Source organism: Patiria miniata, unplaced genomic scaffold (assembly GCF_015706575.1).
Source record: "Patiria miniata isolate m_02_andy unplaced genomic scaffold, ASM1570657v1 HiC_scaffold_1, whole genome shotgun sequence".
Classification (NCBI taxonomy): domain Eukaryota; kingdom Metazoa; phylum Echinodermata; class Asteroidea; order Valvatida; family Asterinidae; genus Patiria; species Patiria miniata.
The window spans coordinates 11,267,523-11,286,684 of NW_024037047.1; the positions used below are offsets into that span (position 1 = coordinate 11,267,523).

General features: G+C 40.2%; 1 protein-coding gene across 3 annotated transcripts in view; it reads left to right on the forward strand.

Annotated features, from left to right (window-relative positions):
- The first annotated feature begins 8,595 nt into the window (after positions 1 to 8,595).
- The window catches only part of LOC119723222 (axonemal 84 kDa protein-like), a 39,602-nt gene continuing 29,035 nt past the window's right edge, over positions 8,596 to 19,162 (forward strand). For all 3 annotated transcript variants that reach the window (XM_038193788.1, XM_038193796.1, XM_038193803.1), the window contains exon 1: positions 8,596 to 8,700. In XM_038193788.1, the coding sequence (XP_038049716.1) occupies positions 8,698 to 8,700 (3 nt within the window). In that variant the 5' untranslated portion in view covers positions 8,596 to 8,697. The remainder of the gene's footprint in view (positions 8,701 to 19,162) is intronic.

A 19,162-nucleotide genomic window follows, 5' to 3' on the forward strand; every position in this document is an offset into this window, starting at 1 on the left:
TGTGCTGCCACATGGTGCCGCAGTGCACACACTCAACTTGTCGATATGCCTATCAACAACTGCCTCTGCACTATCACGAGATGTCTACGACCAACACCAGTAGAACAGCTTCCAGTCCTTGCCGGTATTCAGCCAGCTACGATCAGACGCGAGGGAGCGGCATATTCTCTGTGTCCCAAAGCAGCCCTCTGTCCCGATCATCTCCTCCATCATGTCCATTGTATTGTTAACAGCAGTGGATATATTGGACCACAGAGGCTGAAATCATGCCATCCACTCAAGGTGGCAGCGCATGATGCCCTCCTGGATGGAAAAACGGGAAAACTGCCAAGTCTGCAGATCCACGCTTTTGTCAAAAACAGTTTCAGTACGATCTCCCCGTGTGAAGACTTATGCGGGAGTGCCTATATGCCATTTATGCAGCCGGCTGCGTGCGGAGTGTGCATGCACGCGCACGTGTATACTTCACACGACATGTTCGTACTGAGGATGTTTTCGACAAAAGCAAGATCTGCGGTTTATTTTCGGTAAACACGTTGCCCATGGACTAAACCCAGCATCTGCATAATTCCGAACACAAAGAATATTTAAACAAAATTTCAGCTTCCTCCATCAGATAAAATGTGAAAAAAAGTGTTATAATTTTTCTCCGCTATGGCAGCAGTTGTTCATACCCTGGACTCTGTCACGGTACACAATGGAGGAGTCCATCCTGGGCTAACACAACGTGTACATTGAATAGAGATGACTGCAAAGAATGTTACAACCTGAAGCCACTTTTTTCTTTATACATCAGGTGGAGTGTCATGGCCTAGGGGTTAAGAGCACCGGACTCATGCTCTGGTGTTTCAGAGGCAACAGTGGCGTGGGTTCGAGCCCGCCGGGTGGACACTTGTGCCCTTAAGCAAGGCACTTAACCATTATTGCTTTTGTCCTTCGGATGGGACGTAAGGCTGTAGGTCCCGTGTGTTGTGTAATGCAATGTATGTAAAAATTGTGCCGTTGTGCCTGCCATCACTGTCATCATCAATGCAAGCTTCAAGTGTGGTGTTGTCCCTACCTCTCTGCAGGTAGCAGATGTACGTCCTGTACCCAAGAAACCTGGATTAGACCGCAACTCTTTACAAAACTACAGGCCCATATCAAATGTACCTTTCCTCTCAAAGGTCGTGAAACGTGCCACGTTCTCTCAACTCACCAACCATCTTGATGACAACCAGTTACTCGATAACCACCAATCAGCCTATCGGAGTAACCACAGTGTAGAGACTGTTTTAGTGAGTCTGACAGATCACATCTTGCGAGAGATGGACCATGGTAGGGTGACTGCACTGTAGGGTGTCTTACTTGATGTGTCAGCTGCCTTCGACACCGTTAAGCATTCTGTCCTGATTCAGCGACTGGAGTCTTTTGGCGTCACATCACAGGCGCTTAACTGGTTCCTTTTTCATCTGCTTTTTGTGTGTGTGCCAAATAATATAAACCAAATTAAATCACACCCAATGAAGGATTTTAATACGTCACAGAAAGGTAATCATCAAGTTAAGGAAATTAGGAATGCAGTTCGAAAATGTCAAACACAATGCATGCAGTAACATTGATCTGTCAATCATTCTCCCCCATTCATAGCGCTGCGCACCAGCACCAAGAGATAAATTTTCGTTGTTGAACCAACGTGCGGTCCCCGGTTCACATGCTGGCCTTGAAGTTTGTGGGTTTTATATACGACATTGTTTAATTTTTCATACTTTTTTATAACTTTTTAATAATAAATATTAAATAAATATATTATGGAACCCGACATGTATTTCCAAGCTCTATCGATTAACCGAAAAAAATCAGAATGTGACTTTTTATACTTCATTTATTATGGAACCTTCATTTTCCTTGAAGTGTATGCCAAGATGTTTATTAATTATTTTTTTTAATAGAACGCTTTTTAATTTTTAATTATTTTTGGGTACTTGGAAATGGCACGTTTTGTTTATACTCCTGTCATTTAATAATAATATTTTTTACCCATTTAGGCAGTTAATTTCATTTAATTATATATTTAAATTCACTTACTTTGTTTTTTGGTAAAGCATATTACACATTTTGTTCAGTGAGGAAGTTATTTATTTGAAATAGGCCTTTCATTTCATGTAATTGTTTTTTTTAATTGCTTTTTATTACGAATCTGTTTAACTTTTATACTTTTTTGATTAACTTTCCCCCCCGTGGAACATCATTGTCGAACATACAGGCAGCTACCTGTAAGGCCTTGAAGGATAATCTTCCCAGAGCTCCAATACTCCTTTTTGATGATTGACATTTTATCTTTTTTTGTAGGGTATTTAATAAGTTTATCTTTTTTTAGTTCACATGCTGGTTTTTTTTACGAATCTGTGTAACTTTTCATACTTTTTTTATTAACCTTTTTTGTTTAATATGGAACCTTCGTTTTTTTTGCAGTGTATGCAATGGTGTTTATGTGTTTTTTTAAATTAAATACATGTACATGTAGAGATTAGAATAGACTTCGTTTTTATACCTTATTTATTTTATTTAATGACTTATAATGTTTACTCATACTTTCCAACTTTATTTTTCTATTTAGATCTGTTCTGAATTTATGTGGTTTGAATTAAAAATGAAATAAATTGCTGTTAAATTGAGCAAGATGGCGTGAACGATTTCAAATATGAAAATGAATAATTGGTTAAACTTTAATTTTAATTACTTTTGGTTAAAGTGCAATATGTTTCAATGGAAACATATAATAAAAATAAATAGTTAATTACACTTAAAAAAGCGCATTTCAAAATAGCATTTCAATGCGCTTTACAACGACAAACTGCTGCAATACAGATATTTTACCTGACAACTACAATGAAAATTTATACTTAACAGCATCACTGTATTACAGATGATAAGTGGACAAACTTTATAAAATTGTCGAATGACTGAAAACGCTGTCGAATGATTGTAAACGATGGGTCCGAGTTGGTCATGCATGGGTCCGAGTTGGTAGTGGGTCCGAGTTGGTTGTGGGTCCGAGTTGGTAGTGGGTCCGAGTTGGTAGTGGGTCCGAGTTGGGGTAATCCTTAGGACACCTCTATTTTTTACAAGTTCTGTTCAAAACTGACTTTTGCAGATGACTGTCCAGTACCAAAGTGACTTTTGCAGGCTAAAGCAGTCTTTTTTCTTCATATAAACTCATGTTAGTTGTAGTTTTGAAAGCACTTTCGAAGAAAATGTGACTTTCCTACCTTTTTTCGCAGTCAGACGTGCATGTTGTAGCTCTCACACGCGTGAAAGCCCTACATAATGAAAGCCCGATGCTGATTGGCTGCTAACAAAATTAATGGTAACAGGTCATCTCGTACCTTGGGCAACTCGTACCTTGGACAACTCGTACCTTCAACTTGACGTCATTATACCGAGTCGTACCTTGGACAACTCGTACCTTCGGCAAGTCGTACCTTCAGTTAAGACGACTCGTACCATCACGCGTAAGTCAAGTCGTATTGCAGTCAGGATAATGATCCGAGGCTGAATAAAGTGGACCGTAACTCATTGAAAGTGGACTGCTTATTAAAATAAAGGCGAATCTCTTATTGGTATGGGCTCTCTTTCCCCCCAAAAGAGGAATTTATTTAGCGCGAAGCCGGCCGCACTGTGTGCGTGGCATGCACAGGCCCACGCGGTCGTTTGCGGTCAACCTACGGTAGCCATCCGTGCAAAGTTACACGGTTCTTGCGCCGCGCTGAACGGTTAATATGGACGTCTGTGCACGGTGACATTTTTGATGCAGTCTGCCGTTACATTTAGAGACTTAGGCTACGTGCAAATATTATGGAACTGATGTTTTTATCCAAGATTCACGTCTTACCATCATTTTTGCGATGAATGACCATCATTGAGATGATATATATGAAGAAAAAAAGTGGCGTCAGGTTGCAACATTTTTCCTATTATTGATCCCTATAATCGCATGAACTACTTTTTCTTCATATATATTATCACCGCAAAAATGATAAGACGTGAATCTTGGACTGGCAAATATTTCCAATTTTGTTAGGAAATACTAATTTTCATCCCAAACTATGTGTTTACCGCAATTTTTTTTTTTTTACAGATGAACCTGCGGTTTTTTGATGAACCACTGCACTGCTCGAAAGACAATTGCTGCTAGTCCACCATTATTAATTGATTTCATTTTAACATTGTTGCAGTTTGCTGTTTTTCAACAGCATTTAGAGACTTAGGCCTACTTAAAAAATTTCAAAAAATTGTATTACGGAATCGATATACTTTCATCCCAAAACTATGTTTACTGCAATTTTTTTTTTCCCGATGATCTTGCGGATTTCTGATGAACCATTGCGCTGCTCAAGAGACGATTGCTTGACTGCAGTTCATCGTGAATCGATTTCATTTCAACAAGTCGGACTATGACGAAACATCTGGCCAAATCCCCGCCCCCAATTTGTAAATGTTTCGAATAAACTAGTTGATGAATAAACCAACTGTGATTTTTTTTTTTACATTTTCGTCTTTCAGACTTATAGCTAGGAAAGGACTGAATCATTTAAAAGTACTGACTGCTCTTGTATACTTTGGTTATTAGACTTAGCAAGAAAACGCAGAAATTACTTTATTTAGACAAATTAAATGTTTATATTTGCTTTCTAATATTTTGTCGGTTGGTTTTAATAGAGTTTAATAAAGCTCGCTCTGGAAACAGGAAGTTAAGGTGGTTAGGCTGTATTGCATAATTAAAGCACACCAAATCCGCATCTGAAGTTTCTCCACTGTAAAATTCAATAGATGAGCGACACTTCTATAGATGAGAAAGAAAAGAAAGAAAATGTAATGATTTAAATTTAGATAACAATTTAAATTCATACACTAAAAGAATAAACTAAAAGAATAAACTGTCGATGTCATCTGGTCCTTGCCAAATCCAGAACCTAAAAAGAAAAAAAAGGAAAGTATATTAAAATTTATTTCACAAGTTACCTTAGCTACCGAATCAAACGTTGAAAATGCACAAGGAATGTACAAGTACATGTACATTTTGTAATTCCATTAAAAACAGAATGGCAATGCCGCGCGCGACGCGCAGGCCGGCAGCTTCCGAGTCACCGGCATCGGTACCGCGCACGACCGACCGCTGCTCGCGCCCTCGGAGGCCGGCCCAGCAGTCAATTTCGTTGCCCTGCCATGTCTGCGGCAGGCCCAACGCGGAAAATCACGCTGCCTGGCAAAGCCATTAGATATTGAATGTGGTTCTGTGGGATAAAAATTAACTTTGACTTGAAAAGAATCGTATCGTTTCGGAGTCATGTCACGCACGTACTCTACTTTTTATTCTGATGGTACGAGTCGTTTTAATTGAAGGTACGAGTCGTCCAAGGTACGAATTGTCCAAGGTACAAGATGTCCAAGGTACGAGTTGTCCAAGGTACGAGTTGTCCAAGGTACGAGTTGCCCAAGGTACGAGTTGACTCGAAAGCAAATTAATTAGTCTGGTTCTCAGACCAAAAGATTCTGACTACTCCTGAATCTTTTGGTCTGGGAACCAGACTAAAAATAAATAAATTAGTCTGGTTCTCAGACCAAAAGATTCTGACTATTTCTGAATCTTTTGGTCTGAGAACCAGACTAAAAATAAATAAGATGTTTATTTTTTATCAGCCAATCAGCATCGAGCTTTCATCGCATGGAGCTTTCACGTTTGCCATCTTGGTTTTTGAGTCTGTTTTCTGGTTGTCATCGTCGTCTTTTAGTACCCCTGAATTTCCCTCATAAATCAAAGCCCTGCCCTCTTTCCACAAAATTAAACCTGCTGATATTCAAGAAGGTGTCATTGCCAGTTGTTCAGATGTGCCAAGAAGTATCAGAATGTCAATTTTGAGTGTCATTTAGTCAACTGTTTTGGTGAGTCTTTCCCTTCCTAATATAGGAACGGGGTCCTAAAAGTAAGGATTACCCGAGTTAGTAGTGGGTCCGAGTTGGCGTGGGTCCGAGTTGGTAGTGGGTCCGAGTTGACATGGGTCCGAGTTGGATTGGGTCCGACTTGGTTTGGGTCCGAGTTGGATCGAAACCAGTACAGGCAGTAGTAGCATGATCATTAGTCCGAGTAACTTGGACCCAACTTATCGCTTTTTTTAACATTTGGACATGGTCTGGCGCGATGGCGACCATGTCCAAATGTTAAAAAAGGCGATAAGCAGATAAGTTGGGTCCAAGTTACTCGGACTACATGATCATGTAGTCCGAGTAACTTGGACCCAACTTATCGCCTTTTTGCCAGACCATGTCCAAACGTTACAAAAGGCGATAAGTTGGGTCCAAGTAGGATGCAACATTCTTTCCCTACAATCTTTCTCGTAATCATTTTCAAATGTACTGCATGCAGTAGAGAATTTTTACCTTGATTTTTTTGGCCGATTTTCCATCAGGATAGACAGAAGTTACAAAGTTCATGGACTCCGTGTTTATCAATACAGCGCCACAGTACATCACATGTATGTCACGTGTAATGTTTACAGGGTGACCGTAAGGTCATGCCCAAATTCTGCTAAATGCACCTCAAAAAATCTGTCAGATTTATCAAAAATCTGCCAAATTCCCCAGAATTACTCGAAATACACTATAAACACTTGAAATCACATGCAGCTGTTGTAATATTGCCATAATTAAGGTTCAAATTAATTATAAACAATCTATATTCATATAAAGGTGTTGTGAAATTGCGTAAATTTCAGTCAAAACGAGGTTGTGTCCCGACGAAATCTGATTCCCAGTGAACGTCAGAGGTGGCAGCAAGTCATTTTTTGCAAGTCCAAGTCAAGTCACAAGTCATTGTTTGCAAGTCCAAGTCAAGTCACAAGTCATTAGGTCCAGTCACAAGTCAAGTCACAAGTCATTTGGTCTAAAAACAAGTCAAGTCACAAGTCATTTGGTCTAAAAACAAGTCAAGTCACAAGTATCTTTGTCCAAGAACACGTCAAGTTGCACATTATTAATAAGCTAAAAGAATTAACCTGGCGTCAACTTACGAGTTATTTTGAACATGCCTCCTTAATCCCCCTTTTTCAATGTATTGCAATTACTATTCTTGTAGTTTATCACATATCTGTCGGATATTAGCCCTTTGTATACTTTAATAAATTTACTTTACATTGTAGAAATAAATGTTGAGATGACCGTGAAAAAAAGACTTCCTCACTCGATTACATGTAGTATACTAACAATTTATTGTTCAATTTTCATGTATACTAAACGCCTACCAATGGGTTAGGCTATCCGGTATTTTACATGAAATTGACAAAGGCCTGCTTTCTTTTCATGAAAGGTTCCTTTCAAAGTTTGTTCAACCAATACATTAAGCAAGAGACAATTGGTCATTGAAAACTGTAGTTTGTTGTGACAGTCTTATTGAAAACTTTTGAAACTAGTGGGAACTATTCATTTTACTGGATTCAGTGGTCTATTTTCTGGAATGAAAAAGCTAATTAAAAGTATAATAGCTTAATTAAAGTGTATTGGGTCGCTCGAGTAGCGTCTGACTTGGGTTGGTAACAAGTCATTTTTTGCAATCCCATGTCAAGTCACAAGTCATTGTTTGCAAGTCCAAGTCAAGTCACAAGTCAAAGCTGGTATTTACAAGTCAAGTCACAAGTCACAAAAATAGCGACTCGAGTCCGACTCGAGTCCAAGTCACATGACTCGAGTCAGCAACTCTGGTGAACGTCAGCATATAGACAAGGCAACCTGTTCTATTTTTGCAAGGGTTTGTTTGAAAAGATTGAAGTTTTTTAAACAAATCTTCCCTTTTTTCAAATTTGCTATGTTTTTCTGTTAAATAACCATTTTTGCAGAATTCTGCCAGAAATCTGCCAGAAAAATCCATTCTGTCAAATTTTCTGTCAAACTCATTTTTGAACAAAAAATCTGTCAAAGTTAGCCGAAAATCGGCTAAAACGGTCATCGTGAATGTTTATTTGGTGCCGATTTTGCTTTGTGGAAACTGCTGAGGGCGCTATGTATGAAATATACACTGTCGTTTCGATTCACTGGTGAACACTCTCGTATGCTCGTAGTCGCCTGTGATATATCAACGCTCGTTTTGGTTGTGCAGTAAACCAGTGATGGATGTGTTGCTAATATACGGGAAGTTCTTATATCACAACCCGCAGTGCCTTAATTTGCATGGAGCCGTCAGATTTTGCTTCATAAGCCAAATTCAGATTTTTTGTGTGTGTGCGTGAATCTTGTGAATCGTAAATTCATTTGATTTGCTCACATTACAATTTTCCATTTAAAGTTAAATCCTGTAATTTCATTTTTTTTTTAATTAAGGAATTCCATAATATGAACATGATCAAGGCTCATGATGCATGGTTTCACAAAATAGCATTTTGATAAATGTTTTATTTATAACTGAATTATTAGTATTTATTTTCAAAACAAATAAAGCAGAACATAAGATAAAGGTTCAGCAGGTAATTAACATTTATACAAAAACCTTTTTTTTAATTCTTACTAGCTCTGCAGCCAGCTCTAGGCCGCGCATAGGGCCTATACTTTGTTGCTGGCCCTCAATTTATGCAAATGTAACCCAGGGCATGGCAGGGGTTGTTATTTACAAATGTGCAAAGCTATATATAGCGCGCAGTACACCAAAGACACACACAACCCGAAAGTATGGTAGGTCTTTTTGAACATAAATTTCATCCCCCATCTGATGTCCCCTCGCAAATGTTCGTTAATTATTGAAATATATGTCTTATATGCCATCTTATATAGGCATTAGTGGGCGGAAAGTAAATCAATTAGGTTTAAAGTTTAGTAGTTTTCTTCGCTAGTAAATCGTCGTTAGGGAGATGAAAAATCATGCGTAGCGTTAGCCGGGCCCCATAAATGTGGCCTATTTACTGGACTACCTCCGTAAACATAGGCCACACATCCACATGTACAATACGTGTCGCACTTTGCCAAATTTTGATTTTCACATTTAGGCTTAGTTTGTAGGTTATTTTGCTTTAGAAGCATACTCGACCTCTTCATACTAGGCTAATCAAAAAGTGCTGCCTTTTTCAGATGTCTTTTTTTCGTGAAATTTCCAGATTCATTTGCACACGTTTGCGTATCAAAATTTCAACATGAAATTTCACAAAAATTAGACATCTGAAAAAGGCAGCACTTTCTGATTAGCCTATAACTAGGCGAAGTAAAAAAACAACAAGTTTCTTTTCCCGGCCCGCTTCCTTTTTGGAGGCTGCCTGGATTTTTTTATTATTTTTTATTTTTGAAAAATGTAGTAAAAAAACACCGAAAAAGTCCACAAATTCATCGGAAAATAAATACCAATACCAATACAACTCTAAATGACACTGTGGGAAAAATTCCATACTGGGCCACGACTTTACCTGCCGCTAAACACATCAATTTTCACCTCACCTTGTGATTTCACCCAATGGGGAATCCAGGAAGCTGTGTTAATGCGAAAAAAAATTAGGCAAAATGTGTTTTTAGAGCCCATTTTGGATGCACACGTCGTACGGAATTAAGTTGAAGCGGCCTGTCAAAACTGATTGAACTGTGGCTGACAGACAGCGGTACGCATGACGCATGACATCGACAACCATGACGTCGCATGAGCCGGCCAATGATAGTGCAATACATCATTATGAATATTTATTTCTCATGAATATTTAGTTTATTTCAATGGCTACTTCAAATACGTCCAAAGATTGATTATTGCAACAGTGATCGTGCGCGGCCTAGCGGTTAATAGTCTCGTGTTTCAAGTAAGTAAGAGTCCGAGGTTCGAATCTCGATGAAGTAAGTCAAAGGATACAACTTTTGGCGCTTGAAAATTAATTGAAAAAGAGTTGCAGCCCAGTACCGAATTTTTTCCGACACTGTAAATATGTTCAGTTCTCTTGTCCTACTTGTCTTTCATTTTAAAAGTCTCTTTGAACAGTTGTCACAACCAACGGTTGCAGCAAATTTTAAAATGGCGGCCATCTTGAAAAAAAATAAAAAATAAAAGGCCCTGCTTCCTCCCTTTTTTCAAAAACCCTGGACGAGAAACTTTTTTTTTTTTTACTTCGCCTAAAGAGGGTGAGTATGCTTCTAAAGCAAAAAAAACCTACAAACTAAGCCTAAATGTGAAAATCAAAATTTGGCAAAGTGCGACACGTTTTTGTACATGTGGAGTGTGGCCTATGTTTACGGAGGTGGTCTAGTATTAGGCCACATTTATGGGGCTAGCGTGGCATTAGACCCGTGAACGTGGCTTGTAAACTACGCCACGCTCTTGTACATGTTCGAACCAAGCGAAATCGTCTTTCCGTGACAAAGACTGAACATTGCCTTACCGTGTGATAAGTACTCACATATCACAAGCTTTCTTGAACATGTTGAAATCTGCTTTTAGTTTTACGCCAAATCTAGCATTTAAACGATATTCGAGGTAAAATCTGGCAAGATCTCGACGTCCTGCAACCTCCTGCTGATGCATGTGATTTACCACGTGATAAATGCTGCAGATAATTTGGTACCGCACTGACGCTCCGGGCACTCCTGATGTCCGGATCATTTATCACGTGGTCTCGTTATTGGCCAATCAGACGCCACCTATCATATGCACCACATGAAGTAGACGGGTAGCTCGGGGGGCTCCGACAATTTTGCACGCTATCGCTAATGACCCTGGGTACTCGTCCAGGGTCATTTGTCAGGGTCACTTGTCAGGTTCAAATCTAATTTCTACACGTTCGTATGGGTCTTCATTGATGGCAGATTTTGTCGAAATGACACATCCTGAACACGCGTACAGGCAAATTTAGATTTCTAGGTGAGTACTCAACATCCATATGGAATTATGTATGGCGGATCGATTTCGTTAGGTTCGAAAATACACATCAGCGTGGCGTTGTATACAACGCCACGTTCACGGGTCTAGCGTGGCGTGACATGAAACGTGGTAGCCCCATAAATGTGGCCAATTTACTGGACTACCTCCGTAAATAAAGGCCACACTTCCACCATGTACAAAAACTTGTCGAACTTTGTCAAATTTTGATTTTCACATTAAGGCTTAGACCCGTGAACGTGGCGTTGTAACTTGTATACAACGCCACGCTGTTGTGTCATTTCGAACCTGGCGAAATCGATCCGCCAATGCGCCATACATAATTTCGTATGCATGTTGAGTACTCGCCTAGAAATCTAAATTTGCCTTCCCGCGTGTTCAGGATGTGTCATTTCGACGAAATTTGCCGTCAATGAAGACCCGTACGAACGTGTAGAAATTAGATTTTAACGTTAACTGGACAAGTACTTGAAGTACCCAGGGTCACTTGCGTGCCAAATTATTGGAGCCCTCCGAGCTACCTGTCTGCTTCATGTGGTGCATATGATAGGCGGCGTCTGATTGGCCAATCACGAGACCACGTGATAAACGCAGCTAATAATTTGGAATCGCACTTATGATCTGGACATAAATAATGCCCGGAGCGTCAGTGCGATACCAAATTATCCGCAGCATTTATCACGTAGTAAATCACATGCATCAGGAGGAGGTTGCAGGACGTCGAGATCTTGCCAGATTTTACCTCAAATTTCGTTTAAATGCTAGATTTGGCGTAAAAGCAGATTTCAACATGTTCAAGAAAGCTTGTGATATGTGAGTACTTATCACACGGTAAGGCAATGTTCAGTTTTTGTCACGGAAGGACGATTTCGCTTGGTTCGAAATGGTACAAGAGCGTGGCGTACGGTAGTTTACAAGCCACGTTCACGGGTCTAATTAAGTCTTAGTTTGCAGGGGTTTTTTGCTTTACAAGCATAGGCCTACTCACCCTCTTTATAGGCTAATCAGAAAGTGCTGCCTTTTTCAGATGTCTAATTTTCGTGAAATTTCATGTTGAAATTTTGGATGATACTCAAACATGTGCAAACGAATCTGGAAATTTCACGAAAAATAGACATCTGAAAAAGGCAGCACTTTCTGATTAGCCTATAAAGAGGGCGAGTATGCTTCTAAAGCAAAAAAAACCTACAAACTAAGCCTAAATGTGAAAATCAAAATTTGACAAAGTTCGACATGTTTTTGTACATGGTGGAAGTGTGGCCTTTATTTACGGAGGTAGTCCAGTAAATGGGCCACATTTATGGGGCTAGGCGTGTGGAGGTTCACTTCGGCTTCTTGCCAACTCGGCACCTACCAACTCGGTACCAGTACACTAAAACCAATAACGCTAGTCGCTAGCCCTTTTAGTGGGGTTTGTGTACATGGTGTAGTTGAGGACACCTCCGTTTTTATTATTCTTAACAAGATGTTGTCGCTCCCCCAAAGTCTGCAACCTCGGGAAACGTTCTCCTTATTATACTGACCCTAATTTGTTTTTATTTTAGAACAGTAAAATTGAAAGAAAAATGACTTTTAGACTGTTTTTCATGAAATGTATGTTATTACATGTACTATTATTAGGGCCTACTGAAAGTTGGCCCCACTAGTGTGGCAATGATATTGCTGCGCTGTACCTTATGCCATGTATGCCACCCAACCTACTGAGGAGAGTGTCATTTGCTGGCGCAGGAAGCTGCACTTATGGTTGCATTCTATGATGTCTCAGCTTTTGTCCTTCGGGTTGATTAGGTTATCTTATATCCAATTTTTTGAGAAATTTAGGCATCTTTCTGGAGCTGAGACATCATAGAATGCAACCGTATGGCTGTGTGGCATAAGGTACAGCGCAGCAATACCGTTGCTACACTAGTGGGCTAACTGATAGTTTGAGCACGGACCATGGTTTGGGGAGATCAAGTGTGGAGTTGGTCAGGTGCTGAGTTGGTCAGGTGCCGAGTTGGTCAGGTGCAGAGTTGGAAGTCACGAGCAGGAGACAAAAAAGTATATTTTCTTGTATTGCATGTTTTTACTTAGCCCCATAAATGTGGCCAATTAACTGAACTACTTCCATAAACGCTATGATAATCTGGAGTGACAAGGAAAACGTTGCTTTTTGCGATTTTCGCATTCCGACTTTGCTTCAAATTCCAACATGGCAAAGGTCACGTGCAGTGCATGCTGGTAGCGTGACCTCCAGGTCAGCATGTTGGCTGTCAGTCACGTGGCCTGCGGCCGACTCGGCTGTTGCTTGACTTTAGTAATCCTCGGTGTATAGTGCGCCCTCCTCTCATGCGTATTTTCAGACTTCATACATGTACCAGCATATGTACAAGTAACCATCATTTTTTGGATGGTTGTAACACTGTGGGCTTGGCATTGGAGCTTTGATAGACCAATTACTTGCATCTAGAATTCTACATTCTCAAACAAAAATCTCCCTAAAAAGTTGATCTGGTCGATCCATTACTATTTAAAATTTTGGAACAATGGTTTGGGACCATTGGACTGACAATTTTGTGAGAAATTACACACTTTTTACATTCTATCGTCAGTTTTTCGACATCACGAATGTTGCACACACACTAAATGCAAACCTTTGCAGTAGGCCTAACATTATTTCGTGGATCAGTTCCAGCATTTTTTACAGGAGGAGGGAATGATTTTTTTCAGCGCGCGCCATATTCGATGTCACCCGTTGTGCGCGCTGAAAAAGATAATCTGTCCTGTTTAGAAAATGCTGGAACCGACTGTGATATATAGGTTACTGCATGCAGGGGTCAGCAACGGATGGTGCTAAAGGCACACTGGTGTCTGTCAGTAGAAGTAGACCTAGACCTACGTGGTGACCAAAAAGAGAGAGAAGATTCTCCATTGCAATTTGCATGTACCTGTCACTAGTTCCATCAACGGGGCCCAGACAACCTTTGTATCCTGGACCCAATGCCACATGGCATACCTGTGGAAGAAGTTTTTTGTGCACTTGCAATGGGAAACACACGATTTTTGGTAGGCCTACCATGTATCGAAAAATTTCACACTTTACACGAAAACAAACCAGATTTTCATGAGAGTGTGGTGTCAAAGTGTTGTGTCAAATGTCTGCAAGACATCTGTGTATTTAGGTGCAGTAATGATAGTAAAAGATATATAGTCAGATTGCACCCTGCGATCCTTTTTAGGGTTCAATCAATACATGTGTGGTTCAATACATGTGTGGTTCATCTTATTTGACGATACAATTATTTACTCCTAGTTCTAGAAGTAAATTTAGTGTCTATTGACTGAGTGTGTCTGGTTGGTGTGTAAACTGAAGTATTACTGTTGTCAAACAATTCTATGTAGGCCTACCCGATAGTTTCTCAAACCTTTATCAGTGGAATGCTGTCTGTACTATTATGCTGTATTCTGTATTGACAAAGCTTAAAGAGGTTGTGGAATGCTCGAAGACATTTCCGTCATTTTTCGGGTATATGTAGCCTAAGGTGTGATGAAATAAAAACGACTATTGTGTCCGTCATGAAATGAGTACAAAAGGTACTTTTGAGAGCTGTTTTTCAGGTCCTATTTCGACCTGAACGTGCAATTTGTGTAAAAAGTCGTCGTTGGGGGCAGCAAACAAAACATAATAAATTGTGACGTAATAAACAGGACTCGTTTATACTACGCTGCATCGGGAGTCCTGTTTATTACGCGTCACGATTTACTATGTTTTGTTTGCTGCCCCCAACGACGACTTTTACACAAATTGCACGTTCAGGTCGAAACAGGACCTGAAAAACAGCTCTCAAAAGTACCTTTTGTACTCATTTCATGACGGACACAATAGTCGTTTTTATTTCATCACACCTTAGGCTACATATATACCCAAAAAATGACGGAAATGTCTATGAGCATTCCACAACCTCTTTAAAGTTGCTCTAGCCGTGCTCTTCTGCATATTCAATTTCTTTCTGCTAAAAAATGTTAATTTGTATGTTCTAACAAATGAAGAAAAAAAATCTTCTACATGTATTTTCCACCCTCTAAAAATACCTGTATATTGGGTTGCTATTGGGTTCTTTTGTGCCCATAACACACACTTGTTGGGCATTAGGTAATTTGAAATCTGTCAAGTAAATTCTTCCATTCAATAAACGTGCGCAGATTGCTTTGCTTGATGTCTCATTTTAAAAGTGAAACACATTTTTGTTTGCTAGAAAAATAGCAGTTTAAAAACCTAATCCATGTTTGGGGTGGTGAAACTCAAAATCAGCATGGGGGAGGGCATCTTGAGTACACAGAACTATTGTTCATGTACATGGAGCACAGAACGACTAGACTGGATAGATCATGCAAGCATCCCAGTTTGCAAAGAAAGGAAGTTTATGTGAGAGTTAGTTGTAAAGCCTAATGGCCACCTACTTTGGAAAACCATGCTGGACAGTAAAGGACATATGAATATTATGTGTACATTATTGTAAATAATGTCTACATTGAAATAATTAATATGGACATTAATATGGATAGCAACTGCATTTAGAAAATAAATACGATAATGGAGGGTTTGATTTTGTAGACAGTGTTCACATGAATTCATAAAAAGACACTTTGGTGGTTGTGTTGTCTTGATTGTCCACATTCCACAGTGATATGATATATGATGCCATGCCTGTTGGTTGTCAATAGGTGTTTCTTGCGTTTTTGTTTTTATATTGAACTGTACACAGTGACGTGAACATTTTTCAGTTGACTAATACTTCAAGTGATAAAGTGTCATGTTTTTTTCTCTCCAAAGTTTGCATACCCGTGACTACAACATTCTTTTTAATCAAAATATAACGTTCCATGTATCACAGTTAATGTCTTCCATGCATACATGTAAAGCGTTACATTTAGTGCTGTAGGCGTATCACTGTGGGCCAATGACTTTAAAAATTGAAGGCTTTTAAAAGCAAAATGGAGATATATTGACATAGATGAAATGGAACGTGATATTAAAGAGATTTCATATGTAGGGAATTGTACCAACAGTGTGCTTGTGTAATTATTATTATGAGCACAATTATTTAAACCTAACTCCCTAAGCTTTCTTGTCCAGAAGCAGCCTTATTTCTTCAAATCCTCCAATTGCAAATCGTTAAAAACTCTAAGCACCTGAATCCTTCGAAATCCTCCACTGGTTTTGCTGGCATATTATCACACAAGCTGATTTACCCGATCATAGATCGGGTAGGGCGTAGTGTTGGGGATGAAAATGTGGGGAATTAAATGTAAATGGGGATATAGTTAGGGAGACATGCAGTTATAGAAAAGCAATGTCTGTGGTGTGATCTGAGGCAATTTCTGACCACTAAAACCAAAGATCATCTTTTAAAGTTTTGCGTTTGGAGTAATTGAATCAGCTACATGTATTCTGAGCAATAGAATCATTATTGTAGGCTACAACATTTTTATTCGGGGAAGAAAAAGTGGGGGGGGGGGGGGAACACCCAAAAATGCCCCCCGCCTCAAAATGTGTGTGCGTGTGTGTGTGGGGGGGGGGGGGGGGGGGGGATGGGGGTGGGGGGGATGGGGGTGGGGGGGATGGGGGGGGGTCCCCCTGTCCCCCGTCGATTTACGCACATGATAATTATGTACCGTGGCAACTGTCTGTAAATGTTGCCGTTGGTCTGTTAAATTGGCTTTTTAGTGTGAGGCAGTCGAATTTGGAAAAAGTAGTGAAAAGGTTACTGTAGTACACAGGCGAAGGCTGGTTTAAATCATAATGCAATAAAACGTGAAGGTGTCATTTGAAATGAAAATGTTGAGTGTTACCATAAAATTACAAACGGTCTGAATCATGGAGGAAGGTCATAATTAAGTTTCAGTATTGGACTCTTCAACAAACGTGAACTTGAACTTCTAACAATTTGTGAGACCGTCTGCGAGGAAAAAGTCGGTAACTTTTATTGACGTTGGTACAACCATCTATATAAGAGCAGGTTTTACTCGGCCTCGGAGAAATGTTTGCTCCTGAAAGGATCCGAGACCGCGGCTTCACGTCCGTGGAAAAATGTGGGTGTCTTCCGCCGGGTCGGACACTTTTTCGTCGATTTTTTTTGTGACTGCGTTTAAGATCGCGAGTTTGAAGCAATGCATCGATCCTTCGTTGACCCCAAACAGGCCCCCGAAATTATAACACGACACTGAATTATACGTGGCGGGCAGCGAACTCACAACGCTCAGCCTCAGGGGTGGAAGCATGGAGCTGTAAACACATTATGGAAGCAACAGCACTCTATCACGCGACGTCACATGCTTGCGCTTCAAATAGCGAGCACCGTAGACCCAACCTCGTTTGCAGGGTGTGGAGCAGGCTGCAGTACGCGTTGCCATCGACAGTTTTGCATAGCCCGGAAATACTACGCAGTGTAGACTTTCGATTGGTTAGACCGCGCAAGGCATACTTAATGTGTAGTCCTTCTGAGTATTCGTTGCACTCGGCGCAGGGGCGGCAAGCGAAGCATATGAAAGAATAGGGGCACTTGGTGGCCACGCACCATGGAGAAAAAATATTTTACCAAGGTCACCCCATACCACAATTTGGTGAACGCTTTTGCAGAACGGCCGAGTAGAACACGTAAACGGAACCCCTACTTCGAAGCCGCTGACCTCGCACAGTCTTGACACGCAGAAAAGCCAGGACTGGGGGCGGCCAGGCAGTCAACGTGAAAGCACACACGACGGCAAATTCCTGCGCAAAATGCAGTCACGAAAAATAGACGAAAAGGATCGCCGGTCCGTACGGGAAAATCAGGACGACCCGAAGTGTCCGACCCGCCGGAAGACACCCTCCGCATTTTTCCACGGACGTGGAGCGATTTTGGCGTCGCGGGAGCCCGCAGTCTCGGATCCTTTCATGAGCAAACATCGTCTCGGAGGCCGAGTTTAACTCTCTCTTATATATATAGATAATCGGACTTTAATACTCTTTTTTATTACTCTGTGTAAAAATTTATTGAAATCCTCCATTGTTATTACCTGTATTGTGAATTGGCAATGCCAGTTAGGCCCTATATATGTACAGTCGACTCTCATTATAAAGAGCACTTTTATAAAGAGGTTCTGCTTATAAAGAGCAAATTCTGAGGTCCCATATCTCAGGTTCTCTTTGTGTTTCTTTGTTTCGCTGTCCTTTTACAACAACATTCCTGTTATGAAGAGGTAATTTGGCTAGTCCCATCGACCTTGTTATAACGAGAGTCGACTGTACATGTAATTGGAGTAAAGAGCTGTACAATAAACAGTAGTTATGTGCTGAATGCCTATAGTTGCAATTTATACATGCATAAAGCTTATAGTTCCATGCATAAAGCAAGTAACAGCCTGAATCCTCCAGAATCATGTTTTTGGCAAAACCAGCCAGAGACTCAATCCTCCCATTTCATCCGGCATCAGTTGGGGCCTGCTATGGATCCTCTATTATCCTCCAAAGACAAAATCCTATCATGTCCTCAATCCTGCAAAATCTTCTGATGCTTCAATTTTATCAAAGGCCCCCAATCCTTCAAAATCCTCCATTTAAATGCAAAGAGGATTTGGGAGGATATTGGATAAATGTTTTGTTTTATGACCAAATTGTTCAAAAGTCCTTGTCAACGGTTAGCAGGGCAAGAATTAGTAGGGGAAGGGATTGAATGGATGGGGGATAGGTTTGGTGTGGATACAGATAAGATAATTGCACAGACAGGGGAGAGTGAAACTACATGTAAGTAGGAGTGCCTAGAACTTAGAAGACATTGTAAACAGTCTGGAATTATATAGCCAGCTAAAAGATAATTTCATAGTGATGCGTGATACAGGTATTGTGTACCGGTAGTATCGAAAACGAAGACCGAAGACCCACTCGAAAACAAAGACTCACTCGAAAACGAAGAACATTTTCGAGTGGGTCTTTGGTCTTCGGTTTTCGTTTTAGGGGTCTTAATGTTTTCGATACTACAATTGTGTACCACCACTAGTGGTCAGTACAGCACCAGTATGCACATTGGAATAATACTGTGCATCATGTAATGTGCATACATACAGTACATGCACACTTTCACTGCCTATACCTTCATGGTAATGTGCAAGTACATACTGAACCATTAACATAGCATTAAGAGTAAGTGAAAGTGGTGTGGATATTCAGATCTCTAGTGTTAATACTGTTATGTAATTGTATTGTTAGTATTATGAAGCGTAAACTCTGCATTAGTGAGCAGGCAGTGTGGTAGCTTAGGAATGTTGGAC